General features: G+C 39.3%; 3 protein-coding genes across 3 annotated transcripts; 2 read left to right on the forward strand and 1 right to left on the reverse strand.

Moving 5' to 3' along the window:
* The first annotated feature begins 46 nt into the window (after positions 1-46).
* On the forward strand, positions 47-3500 carry LOC124633491 (protein yellow-like). Its single transcript, XM_047168731.1, has 4 exons — positions 47-130; positions 2002-2156; positions 2234-2412; positions 2506-3500. The coding sequence occupies exons 1-4, from the start codon at positions 122-124 to the stop codon at positions 3441-3443; spliced, it is 1281 nt and encodes a 426-aa protein (XP_047024687.1). The 5' UTR covers positions 47-121; the 3' UTR covers positions 3444-3500.
* Positions 3501-3727: 227 nt separating this feature from the next.
* LOC124633252 (protein yellow-like) lies at positions 3728-6904 on the forward strand. Its single transcript, XM_047168424.1, has 4 exons — positions 3728-3949; positions 4716-4855; positions 4970-5148; positions 5607-6904. The coding sequence occupies exons 1-4, from the start codon at positions 3941-3943 to the stop codon at positions 6494-6496; spliced, it is 1218 nt and encodes a 405-aa protein (XP_047024380.1). The 5' UTR covers positions 3728-3940; the 3' UTR covers positions 6497-6904.
* A 915-nt stretch (positions 6905-7819) lies between these two features.
* On the reverse strand, positions 7820-17545 carry LOC124633244 (dual specificity protein kinase splB-like). Its single transcript, XM_047168415.1, has 5 exons — positions 17420-17545; positions 12931-13077; positions 10688-10884; positions 10264-10422; positions 7820-9988 (listed from the first exon to the last, which is right to left on the reverse strand). The coding sequence occupies exons 1-5, from the start codon at positions 17543-17545 to the stop codon at positions 7915-7917; spliced, it is 2703 nt and encodes a 900-aa protein (XP_047024371.1). The 3' UTR covers positions 7820-7914.
* Between the last annotated feature and the right edge of the window lie 299 nt (positions 17546-17844).

Here is a 17844-nt window from a genome sequence, read left to right on the forward strand (position 1 = left end):
TATGCAATAACTTCTTTAATTCATGTTAAGTCCTCGATGTTACACATAACAGTTCTAAGCATGAGACGGAACGGACGCACCGCTTAAATTCATGCATAAGTGATTCAGTGAAAACGTTAATATGGAAAAGGTGAGTTCATTATTTGTTGGCTTGGTTTTGTATTAAGAGTAAGATTGAATGAATAAAGTACAGACGCTTAACAATATTTAAATTCGCCGTCAATTAACACTAATACTTGTAAGTAGATAGAGTTGTTTACTTATCTACTCAAATGCATTTCCACAAAAACGTCTTGGAGTGAAAACCTCAGAAGTAAATGTTACGTCTCAGTTCAGGAGGAAGATTTAGAATCTGAAAAGACAAAATACATTCTGAAATTTTCACTCTAGAACGACGATAAATAATACATATATATGTAGGTACAGGTACCTGCACAATTTCATGAAGTTAAAAGGTTTAAATTTTAATACAATGGTTGCAGTTCTTACATTAGAAATACTCTGAAAATATATTTTCACCACTTTAAACATAGAACACACATCATACACAACAAAGCAACCACGATACTTCAAGGAGTGAAAAAACCTCAGAAGTAAATGTTACGTCTCAGTTCAGGAAGAAGATATAGAAAATTATGAGAAAAATGCATTCTGTGATTTTCACTCTAAGACTACCATAAATAATTTATAGGTAAAGGTACCTGCACAGTTTCATTAAGTTGAAAAGCTCGAATTTTAACACAATGATTGCAGTTCTTATAGAAATACTCTGAACATATATTTTCTCCACTTTAAACATAGAACAGCTGATATGCATAGGCATATGTGTATCATTACACATTACACAACAAAGCCACCACGATACTTTAACAAAACTAGTTCTTGAAGTCGTTGTCCTCGACGGTCACGTTAATTTAAGCAGCCCTAGTAGCCCGGCAGAAAAGTTTAGCCTCAAATCCGAGGTCATATTCAAATGGCCTTAAAAACATGTTAAATTAATTAAAAACAGTAGTCTAATTGCGGAATTAGAAGTCATGAACGCTAAGGTTTATCTGCTAAACATCGTGCAAAACTTTTAATACTCTAATTTAAAATCGTATTGAAATAATTAACAATTGTTGTTGATAACAGTTCGATTAAGGGTTTTCAGGTGATTGAACCCGTACAAACATTTTCATTGAAACATTCATCCGCATCAACCCGTCATTCATTAAGTGCACGCACCCTGATTAGATGTTATAAAAGGTGTAGGTGGACTATGAGTATGACTATTTTACTACTATAGAAGTCACAACACATATTATGAATTATTTAATACCAGCTGTTTCCCACAGTTTTACCCGTTTCCCTGGGGAACTTCTTCAAGACCCTGGGAAAAATAAAGCCTATGCAATTTGGGGATAGTCTAGCTTCCAAGAAAAAGGGCGCTGAGAATACAGAAAGACTACAGAAGGGTGATTTGATTTTTCAAATCACTTCAGTAGTCTCAGCGCCCGAGGACAAACAATCAAAGAAAATATCTTTATTATGTGTATTAGTATATGTAGATATCCATAACTTAGCGTGGTTTTCTAACCCAGTAAGCTCAAGTATCAGAATTTGCTTAAACATTAGTGGTTTAGGCAACATGCATGTGTTTTGAATTTGTAACACTTACATATTAATAACCTACTTAATATAAATGTTTGACGTCAGTGGTATTATTCAATTGATAGTTCTATGCATCTCGTAACTATGTATTAAGACTCACAAAAGCCGTAGGTCACAGGAAATTATCATAATTCTAATCACTACCTACCAAAGATTTTAAAAATATATAATATAAAGTACCAGACTGTAAACAAAAACACTAATTTGACTTTTATTGCTATAAAACAGAACATTTTTCCTCATGTTTAATAATGTTCATTAACTTCAAACCACATTGTATGTTTACACATGAATCTCAGGTACAGGTACCTGCGATGAAACCACATGAAACTGACTCAATTTGTCTTTCAGATACTTTTAAGTCTTGTGCTTTGGAGTATCTTAGCAACCAGCTTCGGATATGGACAAATTGCCAGCAAGGCGCCTCTAGGCACCTTGTACAGGTGGAAACAGATTGACTATGAATATCCCTCGGCCCAAGCTCGCCAGCAAGCTATTAACAACAGGTAATTTTCCCAAAAGTTAGATAACAGTTACCAAGAAATAATTTGAGTTTGAGAATAAACTTAGTTTTTCTTCTCAGGCAATTCATTCAAGCAAACGTGATTCCTTTGGGAGTCGAGCGCTGGAAGGACCGCGTGTTCATAAGCACGCCTAGGTGGAAGAGTGGAACTCCAGCTACGCTTTCGACTGTACCGATAGGTGCATCGACAGAATCTCCTCTATTGAAACCGTACCCCAACTGGGATTGGCACAATGCAGGTACTCATCTGCTTAACATTTCTTATATTAGTTATAATTAATCCGTAACGTTTGTTGCAGAATACTAACTTATGTTCTTTTTTGTTTCAACAGTTAACTGTACGGGCTTCACCTCCGTGTTCCGCATGAGCATAGACCACTGTGGCGTAATGTGGGTTCTTGACTCTGGACAAGTAGATGCTTTTGAAGCACCTCGTCAACTGTGCCCGCCAACGCTGTATGCCATAAACGTGGAAACTGACACCGTGCTAGGAAGTTATCCAATCCCCGCAGAGTTCGTACTACAGAATTCACTTATCACCAATCTCGTTGTGGACTCCAGGGACGCGCGGTGCAGAGACTTACACGTGTACATCGCAGATGCTTGGCGTTTCGGACTCATTGTCTTCCGACTTGCAGATGCCGCTTTTTGGCGTTTCTCTCACTACAGTTTTTACCCCGAGCCTTTGCTGTCAAACTATACTTTGCATGGACTGAATTATCAATGGTCCGATGGCCTGTTTGGTATGTCTCTTGGCAAGGTGCAACAAGGTGATAGATCTCTGTACTACCACTCCATGTCAAGTTCCCTAGAATTTGTGGTAAAAACGTCTGTGATTCGCGACCCTGCACGCGTGAGTAACTCGGTGGGCGAGTTCGCTCTGCTTGGCGACAGTCGGGGCGCAAACGGGCAGGTCTCCGCCGCAGCTATCGACCGCAACGGTGTTATGTTCTTTAACCTCATTTCACGAGACAGTATCGGATGTTGGGACACACGCAAACCATATACAACACAGAACCTAGTAGTTGTAGCTCAGAACAACGAGACAATGATCTTTCCCAACGATTTACGACTGGATCATGAAGTACCACAAATGGGTTGGATTATAACAAACAGATTACCAATGTATCAATTTAATTTGATAGATCCAAATGCGTTCAATTATCGAGTAATGTTTTTGAATCCAGCAGCAGCTGTACAAAATAGCTTGTGTCAACCTGAAATTCTGAAATCACCCGACAATCAGGGAGTGTTACTTGTCTCTAATTAAGTTTTTTGTAAAAAACAATAGTTTAACTGTCAAAAATAATTAAACAATTAAGCAAATTATCGTGGTTTCGTTTTTACTGACCTTTTTTTGAACGTTGAAGTCAGTTGAAGTTTGTATTGTGCCTCCAGATTTATTTGATAAAATACATAGGTATGGAAGATAACAAATATTTAGCATTCCACCACAAGGAAGATCGTACGATCGATACCTACTGTGTGTAGTTAAGTAGTTGTTCAATATGGAAGCAAAGTAGGTCTTGAAGAAGTTTTAGCGAAAGGAAGACCTGGACTGGAAATTATTACTAGCATAGAATATTTTAAAACACATATTTACAATTCACAAAGCTTAGCCAGCTCTGAGCCTTACTCGTAAGATAATAACCAAACGGTACTCTTTCTCCTACCAATACACACCTACATTACAACTCTAAACATTCGATGAAAAGGACGTGTTCAAGGACGTTATATTTTATGCAGAAGTGATTCAGTGGAAACATTATGGAAAAGGTGAGTTCCAGATTTATTTACTGAATTTGTGATTAGGAGTAAGTTTGTCCTACCAAAAACCAGGCAAATACTAAATGTGTTCCTAGTTCAATTCTCAAAGTTTTTAATTTTAATCATTCTTAACTTTAAATAAGAAAATATTATAAATTATACGATATTTAAGAATTAAGTAATCATGTGATATGCATACTTTATTTACTAAAAAAAAGCTTGCACTACAAAAAAGCTACGATGCTTTGGAACAAACTAGTTCGTGAAGTCGTTGTCCTCGCCGGTCAAAAACCTTTTGACACATGACAATACTTTTGACTCGGCGGGATTTATGAATTGTGACATGGAATTGTAAAATTGTCCTCCACTGAAGAACTTGGTTGACACCAACCAAGTTCTTCAGTGGAGGACAATTACAGGACAGATTACGGGGGTCACCCCGTAATCTAAATCTAAAGGAATCGAAAATATTTTACCGAAACATGCGTTTTACATCTATGTACCTCTATAATAGAGTTATTATGAAATTGACTAAAGTTTTGTTTGGTACTGTATGTGCTCGTTTTTCCAAGATACTCGCGAAGATTTTTTTTATTAGCCCGATTTGTAATAGATTTTTATACCTATCCATTTACTTGTACTTTCTCATAAAGTTATGTTATTACTACTTACTTACTACGAGGGCTAACCAGGGGCAACGCAAAGCGCCAGCTCTTAGGTACACAGTGTATGAACCTCTTTAAAAAAAATATTTTGTATCTAATTTCTGTTTCAGATATTTTTACTTTTAATGGTAACGAGTACCTTAGCAAAAAACCTCGGACACGCACCATTACTAACAACTTTGTTCAGATGGAAACAGATTGACTTTGAATATCCTTCGACTGAAGCTCGCCAGCAAGCTATTGATGACAGGTATTATATTGTTCACTATAATTCAAAATTGATAATTATTCAAACTACAAATAAAGTACCATTTATTATTAAAACGAAGGTACCTTTTTATTAGTACAAAGTTTATGTTAACAGGGAATTTATTCAAGCAGAGGTTTTCCCTTATGAAGTAGAACGGTGGAAAGACCGCGTGTTCATTAGTACACCTAGACTAAAGAGTGGAATCCCAGCGACGCTCTCGTCTGTACAAATTGGCGCACCCACAGATTCACCCCTCTTACAACCATACCCCGACTGGAAGTGGCAAGATGAAGGTACAACCAGCTTTAATCACAACTTTTTTTTTTAAATTGCCGCTAGTGAAAGTTAAGTAGGTAGTTGACTCCGCAACAACTTAGTGATCATGTAGGCTTAATAGATTATTGATTCTCTTTACCCGGGTATACGTAATACAGGGCTATAAAGTAGCCGAGCAAACCAATGTTTGAACTTTTTAGGCCAGGGTAAAAAAAGCATTTTAAATAAAAAGTAATTTATAGGATGAAAAAACCACTGCATAAGGAAAAACAAACAAAAATCATTGGAAAATAATAATTTATGGATGATCCGAGGTCGGGAAGTGGAGGATGAAGAGTTTTAATGGCACGTTAATTCTTTTTCCTATATTTTTTGTCGTATTCTCTTCGCTTTGCAATGGGCTTCATCCTACTTTAATTCAAAGTTGTTTTTTGCATTATATACGTAAGTACAAATTCTTATTTTCTTTCAACAGTAAACTGCACCGGATTCGTCTCGATCTATTGCATGAGTATAGACGACTGTGGTGTGATGTGGGTTCTAGACTCTGGATTACGAGAATCTCGTCAAGTTTGCCCGCCAACCCTGTATGCTATCAACTTAGATTCTGATACGGTAGTGGGAAGATACCCAATCCCGAATGAACAACTGCTACAAAATTCTCGGATCATTAATCTCGTCGTGGACTCGAGAGACGCGCAGTGCAGAGATCTACACGTGTACATGTCAGATCCTTGGGAATTTGGACTGATTGTCTTCAGACATGAAGATGCAGCTTTTTGGCGTTTCACCCACTACAGCTTCTACACGGCCGGCTCTTTCCTAAAACGTCCATATGACATGGAATTTGACTTTTTAAGCATCAAGTTGATCATGCATCTTGGCAAGTATCGCCATGGTGACAGACCTTTGTACTACCAGTCCAGGTCGAGTTCAAATAAATTCGTAGTAAAATCTTCTGTAATTCGCGATCCAAAGCGCGTAAACAACTCTGCTGGTGAGTTCAGGCTGCTCGGCCGACGCGAAGACATTGCCGCTGCAGCTACCGAGCGCAACGATGTTATATTTTTTATTTCAGATGTTATCGTTTGTTGGAATCAGAATACAAGCAAACCATATAACATCCAGAATATAATTGAAAGCCGGCTCAATCTCACAAACATTTTACTCCGCGATTTTGAACTAGATCATGAAATACCACCAACTGGATGGATGATATCAGCCAACGCTTTCAAATACTATTTTATGTTGATGAAGCCTAATGAATACAATTACCGCGTTTTATATTTTGATCCAGAGGTGGCAATTAAAAATGCGTGCCCATCTGAAAATCTTAACTCTACCTTTATTAGGGAAAATTTTTAAATACCTATGTAAAATGATTTGTCTAGGTGAATTGTATGTACCCCCAATCATATTCCTACGAGTCACTACCAATTGGTATATATTAATGTTACTGTTAAGGCATCTTGAGCACATAATAGGTTTTGTTTTAAAGTAAAAGGGTGTTGTACTGACAGGCTTATACTGATCAGACAATGTATGTGGATGTACTTCAAGTGTTAAATAGGGATAAAACGTAGAGACTAAAGAGTAATTTTTGTAGTAGAACATTTTAAAAGTCTATTTACATTCTAAGTACCTACGTGATAACTAATATTGAAAGATTGTTTTGTAAACGAATTTTATTAACGATCTGTTGCATTTGACCAATAAATTGAAAAAGAGGCCAAATGAATATTTCAGTGTATAATTTATAAATATATTGTACCTATCAAACCCACATAAATACACATTGAATTATGAAGACTTTGAGGTGAAATTAATTATGACTCTTGATCCCCGAAGTAATAATAAAATAATAATAAAATTACTGGTAGAGACATACAAGTAAATTACTGAGAACGACACTTAGTAATTTCAATAAATAGGTAATATATGTATAGGTGCTTATGCGTAAGGAATAACTTATATACGTTTTAGCTGTTTCCCGTGGTCCCGCGTCCCCGAGGAACTTTTTGCCTGTCATCATCTACCTATTCCAGTCTAAACAAATGCATCTGAGTACCAGTGCTAAAGGGGCGACTGGATATCTGGCCTCCTCAACCCAGTTACCGGGACAGCCCAATACCTAGGGCTGCCATCCGTCCGGGTTTCCCCGGATTTGTCCTCGTTTGGAGGCCGTCCGGGGGCCGTCCGGGCGGGGTTTCAAGAAGTGTCCGGGGAAAACCCGGACACTTTTCATGTAAGGAAGCATCTCATTGAATTTAGGTATATGTTAATAGTAAATGGATTACAAATTAGGTACTATTTTGTTTTAAAAAATCGTACTCGTTCGGGGAAAAATGCGATTTACGCCAAATGTCCGGGTTTTTTTTAATGTTTGTCCGGGTTTGGCGAAATTCGAGATGGCAGCCCTACCAATACCCCTTGGCAAAACTGGTTGTCAGATTTTCTGGCTTCTGAATTACGGGTGTAACGACTGCCCAAGATGTTCAAATGACAGTCGGAACCCACCAGTTTATCGTGCCTTCCAAAACACCGAAGAACTCGTAATGACAATTGCCAACAAAGTTGATTTTTTATGTATTTTATTTTATTCAGGAAACAAACAGTCACGTAAAATAAAATAAAATAAAATACATAATATATAAATGTAATATTGATTTATAAAAAACGTACCTACATAATTTATTTTGCGCGGTTGCATTTTGTTTGTTGACTGAACTAAAACTGAAGTTTCGTTACTGAAATATCTATTTCATTAATGTTTTCTAAGCGTATTATTGTTTTGATTTTTTACTGTTTTCAGCAACGCATTCTTCTTTTGAGTTGCTTTCTGAAAAATCCTTCGTTAATTCTTTACGTTCGTCTTCATTAGATTTTTTATTTTCAGTAGTGATTTCAGTTTCTGCTTTTGTAGATACTTGAATATCCGTTGATACTTTATTTCTGTCATCATTTAACACCCTATTGTCGGGCAATTCTTCATTATCTTTATTCGATAATTCTTTGCGTGGCGATTCTTTATTTTTGTCTTGATTCAAATTCACACTATGTTTGGATTCTTTTTCGATGTTTTTATTTGATAATTTGACATCCAAAGAATCAGTAGTGATATTATGTATTGATACTTCACGATTTGTTGGTTCTACATTTTTAACGTCTGTTTCATTTTGAGCTAATTCACTGACATTTTCATTTTCAGTAGTGATTTCAGTTTCTGCTTTTGTATATACTTGAATATCCGTTGATACTTTATTTCTGTCATCGTTTAACACCCTATTGTCGGGCAATTCTTCATTATCTTTATTCGATAATTCTTTGCGTGGCGATTCTTTATTTTTGTCTTTATTCAAATTCACACTATGTTTGGATTCTTTTTCGATGTTTTTATTTGATAATTTGACATCTAAAGAATCAGTAGTGATATTATGTATTGATACTTCACGATTTGATGGTTCTATATTTTTATCGTCTGTTTCATTTTGAGCTAATTCACTGACATTTTCAATTTTACATATTTGTTCTTTATTTTCCTCTGATTTTTTATTTTTGTTATCTACCAACATGACGTTCTCAATATCTAAAATAATAATTCCAGATGGTTGTTTGCCTTTATAATTATCGTGGGATATAATATTATTTGTCAAACCATTATTTTTGTTATCTTGCACGATTCCACTTTTATTATCTTCAACACATGCCACACCGTCATTTTTACCAGCCGTTGGTTGCTTTTCATTTGTGTTCAGATCTAACATTGAGCTATTTGTAAGTTTTTCTGTAGCATTTTCGCCTAATATTGTAAAATCAGAAGCTACATTAATATTTGTTGTATCAGCTGCACCTTTATTCTTATTTTCGTTTGTTGCTACGGAAGCAGTAGAATTTGCTGAAGAAGAAGCTATATTGTTGTCGGTGTGTAATAGATACTGTGGACGATCTTGATTATTATCATTGGTTGATGATTTACTATCTACATTTTCTTTGTTGTTGTCTCTTAAAATGTTAGTTTCATGCAAATTATTTTGGCATTCATTAGATATTGGACTGTCATTGGTTTTTGATTGTTGTTCTGAATCCTGTTGTTTATTCAATTTCGTATTATTAATTTTGTCCTCTGCGTTAGCTAATTGGGATTTTTCCAAAGACATTGGCGACATTTTAGGTGTATTTTTTCTCTCCTCTGTAGTAGTATTGTCTGAAATTGTAATTTTCTTTTTGCTAGGGATTTTTTCAAAGTCGTATGATGTTGTTTCACTTGATGTTCCAGATGAGATACGCTGAACTTTATTTTTGCTTGCGATGCCATCGTCAGTTTCTCCATGACTATGAACATTTTTTAAAGATGCTATGGTTAGTTCAGTCGGAGGATTATCAGAATTTATTTTTTTCATAAATATTTGTGGATATTCGCGTAAGTACGATGCCATATTTCCTTTACTACTACCCACAAGTGGAGGCGTGTCAGTATCGTCTGCGTTCATTGTCGTGCATTCAATATTATCAAACTGATGCCACGAGGGAGGCACAGCTGAGCTCAATTTATGAGAATCTAAAATAGATTCGATTCCTTCCTTTTTCAAATAAGCACCTATTCGTAATAACATCAATACAATTTGTTCTAAAATCCGGTCAGTATCTCGAGGTATCATAACTTCGCTCCCGAACCAATCCTCATATGCACCTATATCTGACCATCCTGTAGTGGATATAGTCAACGGTTTCATTGTATCAGACTCCAATCCTTCTTCTTCAATACTATTATCAGTGGAATTTATTATTCCTGAAGATATTTTTAACGGAGTACGTATAAACGTTTCGTTGGTAACACTTGATGTTCTTTCCCCGTTACTGTAAAGTCAGAATTATTTTTCGATTTAAATCAAATTTCAAACTTTTTATTTGTATTTTTTTGGTATCGAATAGGAAATAGGAAAACTAAATCCTATTAGCAAAAGACAGAGAAGCACTTCATTCTCCGCTTATTCATCTGTTAAAGAGAAACCTAAACCTACGAGGCTTGTATTAACTGCCATATTATATTTTGGTATGGAATTATGTACCAGCATTAACTACACATTAATGTCAAAGTTTCGTTAAATGTTAGCTCAATAAATGATACTCACAAGTGTGCAACTAGTTTCTTGCGGAGCTGCTCTTCGCCAAGCAAGGACTTAGTGCGTCGCCGTCGAACCGCCAGCTCCAGCCCGTAGTCATTATCGTTTGGGGGAAGAACAGCCGGGAACGTTTTGAATGCCGTCGCCACTTTGAGAGCATGATAGTAACTGCGCGACAAGATTTCATTATGCTTCCAAAAATGAGCTGAATATAGGCCCAGGTAGACAACTTATGGCGGGATGAAATCGAATGAAAAAGAATCTATCCACTTTTTAACCTCAGATAACCCGTAAAATGCCTCTTCTTCTCCAGATTTTGATTCAAGGTAAATCATACATTACATATGCATATTTAATGACTTTGCAGTATTAGATAATATTCCTATAATAATATTTTATCCGCAAGTTTTTGTTTAAATAACATCATTATTACCTGAAAACAAGCATCCACATGTAAAAGGCAGGCATGATTGACGTGAATTTGAAAACCACGAACTTGATGCATGGCGGTCTGGCGGGGCCCAGTAGAACGCAAGTACCGAGCCCGAGAGCCAGGCTCGTTAGCTCACACAGCAGTTTCCTGATGGCAGCCAGAAGAAGCCAAGGCAAAACCAATGTTGGACGTTCCTCCTGTAGGATGTGCAGTAGGGGTGGCGATGAAGCAAAGGCAACACGAACCAATAATATTGGATGAAATTGGTAAAAGTAAGATATAATCACAGATTATATAATAGTTACTACGTAACAGATAAATCACTCCATACAAAAAAGTCCATACCTACTGTTATAAGCACCTACAAGTTCCCCAACTACCTACAAATTCCTAGCTGCGTTATAAAATGAACCTTAAAAGCTCGAGCGCTTGATTGTTATTCCAATGCGATAGCGCACAGTTCAGTGACCGCAACCGTGCCGTGGCCGTGCTTAGGGTTGCTTCTTACAATTTATTAATATTTAAGTAGGAAAACAAAGTTACGCTTATTTTAAGATAGCCTTTTTTAAAACTGAGTTTTTAAATAAAACGTAATGTCAAGAATATTTTTCTTTAGTTAACTATTGTATTGCCTACTAAAATGGAGTATGGGTACATATTACTAAATATTACCTAATACGTAAGCATAGGTAAGGACTTAAGTAAAGCTTTCGTCAAAATCAAAGGCGGTTTCCAACTATTTTTCGAGCACAAGTGCCATACCCCATATGGTACAACTCCGTCGAGTGTTGATACATACCTAAAATTGGTTTCTGCGTAGCGACACGCGTAATGTTCCGAGTCGTCATTAACTTGGACCAGAACTATACCTACTTACACTCGAGAAGTGTTTTGAGCTACAAAACTCACAATACAGTGCATATAACTAAGTAGATATCTAAAGTAAAATAACTACCTAATCATAAAGTAGATAAGTATTAATTTATTTAAAAAAAAATAGAATTACTAGATAAGTTCATACATATAAAATGTTTCTAAATCTTACAATAGTCGCGTATAAACCAACACAACTCAAAATAATTCATCAGTTTGTGAGGTAGCTTAAAAAACCTAATAAAAACCAACAGCATAACATAAAAATAATAAGCGCGCGCAGCGCGTGTGACAGTTGAAAGCCCTGAGCCGCGTGGGGCTACCGGTAACCCAGCGAGCGGTAGGCATTTATCGCGCGCAAGTACGTCGAGTGACAGTGGCCTGATATAATCCTAAGATATTAAATTATGCTGAGTCGACTATAAAATGTCCAATGTCAGCTGTTTACAATTAATTATATTGTTATTCATGTTTTCCATAACAATACTTTCTCCAAATATTAAATTCTCAGTAGCTTACACTTTAGAAATAAAAGAAACTATAATAAAGCAGTCTAAACAACCATGATTGCAACTACGCGGTTCCGTTATTCCGTATAGTGATCCGCGTAGTAGCTGCGTAGTCGCCGCATAGTGCACGCTGTATCAATCAATACCTATAATATAGGTATCACGACCACAAAAGCACCTATAATATAATTAAAACAAACCAAATGAAAACTAGGCAATACTCGCTTATCTATACTAAATACGTATTTTTGCTATAAAAGGGTATAAACATAATCTATCGAAACGAAAAACAATGAAATCATTTCAATACCCATATTAAGTAGGTACTTATTCCCCATTCCTGGTGATAACACATTTTTTCCGTTTGCCCATTAGGTACTTAGTAAAACCCTATATAGTAAGTGACTGCGCAAATGCTTGTGCACTATAATATTATATCCTGCGCAGTTAGCTAATCTCACTATATGAGAACAGCCGCCGTAGCCAATAATCGGCTAGGAGGACATATCATCATCATCATATAGAAAGTATTTAGGTGTAAGCGTACCAGGAATACATGTCAGCTCCGTTAGCATCGTCATCTGCCATACCTGCCACACCACGCGGGCAGAAGCTAATACCCTATATAGTAAGTATTTAGGTATGAGGGTACCAGGAACACAGGATAGAGCAGCACTATGTAGGAGGCGAGGTACACGTAGACCGTGAAGCACTGCACCAGCATGACGCCCGAGATCATGGTGCGCAGCACGCGCTGCACCGGCATCGTCAGCTCAGCTAGCATCGTCACCTGCCATACCTGCCACACCACGCGGGCAGAAGCCAGTACCCTATGTAGTAATTATTTAGGTGTGAGGGTACCAGGAACACAGGATAGAGCAGCACTATGTAGGAGGCGAGGTACACGTAGACCGTGAAGCACTGCACCAGCATGACGCCCGAGATCATGGTGCGCAGCACGCGCTGCACCGGCATCGTCAGCTCCGGTGGCATCGTCATCTGCCATACCTGCCACACCGAAAATTTATTCTGTACTAATCTAACCTCTATAATCTATTCGTGGCTCTTCGGCCAAACGATCCTCTCTTCTTTTATAAAACAATAAAGATGCAGGATGATAACAGTCTTAATTTTAGTTATTGAGGGTCAAATAAAAATGAATCGCAAAATGTGTTGGTAAGCGCATAACTCAACAACGCCTGGACCAATTTGGCTTATTCTTTTTTTGTTGTGTTTGTTATTGTCAGGAGAAGGTTCTTATGAAAAATAGGGTAAAGTAGAGAAGTCAGTTGACGGGAGAGAAGCCGCGGGCAAAAGCTAGTACCTATATAAAGAGGAAGCAGAAAAAATGTGTCACTATTGTAAAGTTTTCATCATCATCATCAGCCTATCGCAGTCCACTGCTGGACATAGGCCTCTCCAAGTGCACGCCACTGAGATCTATTTTCGGCTTCTCGCATCCAGCTCCTGCCAGCCGTCTTGCGCAAGTCATCACTCCACCGTGCCTGAGGACGTCCTACACTACGTTTGCCGAGGCGTGGTCTCCACTCTAGAACTCGTTTACCCCAACGGTTATCGGTTCTTCGGCTAATATGGCCAGCCCACTGCCACTTCAGCTTGCTGATTCGGTAGGCTATGTCGATGACCTTGGTTCTCTGACGGATTACCTCATTTCTGATGCGATCCCTCAGAGAAACGCCGAGCATAGCTCTTTCCATAGCCCGCTGAGCGACTTTGAACTTGTGGACCAGCCGTACCGTCAGTGTCCACGTTTCGGCTCCGTAAGTCATGACAGGTAGGACGCACTGATTGAAGACTTTTGTCTTTAGGCACTGTGGGATCGACGATGTTAGGACTCGACGTAGCTTCCCAAATGCAGCCCAACCCAACTGAATTCTCCTATTCACCTCGTCCTCAAAGTTGTTTCTACCTAACTGCAATGTCTGCCCGAGGTATACATATTTCCGAACAACTTCGAGAACGGCGCCGTGTATCGCAATCGGTTCCGGTAGAACATGTTCATTGAACATGACCTTGGTTTTGTCCAAGTTCATCCGTAGGCCGATGCGTAGAGAAGATTCAGCCAGGTCGTTCAGCATCTGTTGTAGGTCCTGCAGCGTTTCCGCCATGATGACGATATCGTCAGCAAATCTCAAGTGAGAGATGTGTTCGCCATTGATGTTGATGCCGCGTCCTTTCCAGTTCAGCGTCTTGAACATATCCTCCATTGCATTAGTGAACAGTTTCGGGGAAATAACATCCCCTTGTCTCACTCCTCGATGCAACGGTATGGGCCTTGTTTGCTGATTCTGTACTTGGACGGACATTGTAGCGGCTTCGTAAAGACATCTCATCACTTGGATGTATCGCCAATCTACTTGACAACGCTGCAGGGACTCCAGAACAGACCAGATTTCAACCGAGTCAAAGGCCTTCTCATAGTCCACAAATGCTAGACACAGGGGCTGATTATACTCTTCGGTCTTCTGTATAATCTGCCGCACTGTGTGGATGTGGTCTATGGTGCCGTATCCGCTCCGAAACCCAGCCTGCTCCGGTGGTTGGAATTCGTCGAGTCTTCGCGCAAGTCGGTTCGTGATCACTCTTGAGAACAGCTTATATACGTGGCTTAGGAGGGAAATGGGTCGATAGTTCTTCAGCTGGGTTTTGTCTCCCTTTTTGAAGAACAGGACGACAACACTCCTACTCCACGCCTCTGGAGTTCTCCCTTCAAACAGGACGGCATTAAAAAGCTTCTGGAGCTCCCCCAGTACGGGCTTACCTCCTGCTTTTAAAAGCTCTGTTGTAATGCCATCCTCGCCAGGGGCTTTTCCATTTTTGAGCTGTCTCAGAGCGATCTCGATTTCGCCACTGCTGACTTCTGGCAGGTCTTCGGTGAAATGGCGTGTTAATGTGGCTCTAGAATCCTCATTTCCGGGATCAGGTCGAGATGCATGCGATGCGTATAACCGGCCATAGAAATTTTCCACTTCCGAAAGGACTGCCGGCACCGAAGAAACGACTTCTCCACTTGTTGTGGTCAGCTTCGTCAAGTGGCTTCTTCCAAGAGATTGTACGAACACCTTTGACCCCCGATTCAGCTCAATTGCTCTTTCAATGGCAAGAGTATTGGAGCACCGGAGGTCGCGTCGTACGTGCTTGTTGATCTCTTGGTTTAGAGCCCGCTTAGCTGACGAAGTGACAGGCGGGTTTTCACGTCGTTTCTTCATAAGCCCTAATGTCTCTTCCGAAAGCTTTGATTTCTTGCCCTTACGCTGCATGTTACAGAATCGCGAACCTTCCTCCCTGAGGATCCGAACCACATATTCATGGTTCTGGTTAACGTCTGTTGTGGTTTCCACGGCGGCAAATCGGTTCTCCAGATTTGACTGGAACGTTTCAGATCCTGTCATGGTTTGGAGCAGTGTTGGTCGGAGCCTGGCCTTCACCAGACGGAAACGTTCGGCCTTGAAGTTGATATTCAGAGAGCCTCGGACAAGTCGGTGATCGCTCCCGGTATTAAACCTATTGATCACGGAGACGTCTCTGAATATGTGCTTCTTGTTCGTCATGATGAAGTCAATCTCATTTTTAGTCATAGTGTCGGGGCTTTGCCACGTCCACTTCCTTTGGGGCTGCTTTTTGAAAAAGGAGTTCATCAAAAAGAGCCCCTCGCGTTCGAGGAAGTTGACGAGCATTTGCCCCCTATGATTCCTGCTTCCAAATCCATGGGATCCTACTGCCGATTCGCCGCAAATCTGTACTCCCACTTTAGCGTTAAAGTCCCCCATGACAACGGTGTAATGGGTCTTTGTAGTGAAGTGGAGGGCCCTTGATATATCATCAAACATATCCTCCACTTCATCGTCTGAATGTGTCGAGGTCGGTGCGTACACTTGCACTACCTTGAGGCTATACCTGTCGGTGAGCTTTATGATAAGGTACGCTACCCTGTTCGACACACTAGACACCTCCACAACGTTATCAGCTAGGGACTTATTTACCAGAAACCCAACGCCACCTTGGGATTGTTGGTCTCCCTCTCGGAAGTACATTAGGTGACCTGATTCGAGGGTTATGGTGTCCTCCCCCTCTCTTCGAACTTCACATAACCCTAATATATGCCACCTAATCTTCCCAAGTTCCACCTCGAGTTGCGCCAGATGCGAGTCAAGCCGCAGCGTGCGGCCGTTGTACGTCGCAAGAGTAAGTTGTGTTTGGTGGCCTCCCGTAACCCGGAGATTCTTCGCACCCCCTGTCCCGCCGTAACCACGGTCGCCACCGTGACCGGGAATAGCGGGACTGCCGGGAACTAGGGGCCGTGGCTTTTTCGTTCTGCACATTGAGGAATTTAGCCTACTGCTATCACGCTGGCCAGACGGGTTGATAGAGGGTTTTTTTCGAGTTTTCCTTCTCTCGCACGGTGTTCGGTGCATTTTTGACTCCATTAGTCGACTTCTACGACACCCACTGGAAGAAGGGGGTAGCGACACATGTATTCTTAAGCCGTCGCTACACGGCAAAGTTTTACTATCCCCGAATAACATAAGTTCTATTTTATTCCGGTGGAGGAAAAAGCCACGTACTATAATCAAAGTGCCGAACTACGACTAGGTATGCACATTAAATATGTAAGAGCTGGCCAGAACGATATTGTTTTTACAATCTCTTCGCGGGCATAATATCCCTCTGGATATAGACGGTTTATTGGTTTAATGGCAGGATTTACAGGCCCGCTTTAAGTTTTGAATTACAACAGTAACTCTATCATAATATTATTATAACGGGATATACGGAAGCATATCTGCGTATTATCTCACGCAAGTCATCAAAACTGATAGACAGAAAGGTCTATTAATAGATGGTCGATGGACTCGGGTAAGGTACGGCACGTCTCTAACTGTATTCACGATTCGCTAAAATAAAACTGTCTTAATTGGTGTCTTATTTTTACATGCAATAAATCTTATTGCCTACTACGAAAGTGTATAGGTAATTCAGTTATTTACTCCTGGATGGATATGGATAAAACTATACCTACCACTGCTCCGTACTTAGTAGTATATTCGTACTCCGTATATAGTGTCCGTATACTACTACGGTAGGATACAAAAACACACACATAATAATAACATATAAGTACAAATATTGCAAAGAATTAACGGGATCCCCTACTTATGTATTGGGCTATTAAGATTCACTGCCAATGCTCACGAATTATAATACAAGTCGTTACCCCACTACATAACAACACCCTCGCACATAGCACGTGTGAGCAGACAGTAGGCGGCTGCCTTAAAGCAACTTCATAATAACAATAATGAACAAATCTGTCGTCAAATTAGCACACCTGCTTTAAATTGGCGTTCACTTTGAAGAGTGTGGCGTCGAAGATAGTACGCACGAGCCCCAGCAGGCACCACAAACAAACTTCGGATTGCATGTTCATGCCCACATAAGAAAGTATGTTTATCATTTTGAATATCCTTAAGATTTTGTTACCAAGTTACACAGAAGCCGGAAACATTTTTTGTAAGCTATCTGACTTTATTCACTTCATTTGTATTTATTATGATTTATGCGGGTTACTGCCAAACGAGGGAATCAAAACATGAGCAAAACATCAAAACATCTGTCAGTTAACTTTTTTTATTTATTTCAGGTTTTTTTTCATGTGATGTTATTCCCATTTAAGCCGTAGATAAACCTCTTTTCTTACTCTTGTGACTACACACCACAAACCCAAGTAATATCTTATTTTTTTTTACATTCAAA

This window comes from Helicoverpa zea, chromosome 9 (genome assembly GCF_022581195.2).
Source record: "Helicoverpa zea isolate HzStark_Cry1AcR chromosome 9, ilHelZeax1.1, whole genome shotgun sequence".
NCBI classification, from domain to species: Eukaryota; Metazoa; Arthropoda; class Insecta; order Lepidoptera; family Noctuidae; genus Helicoverpa; species Helicoverpa zea.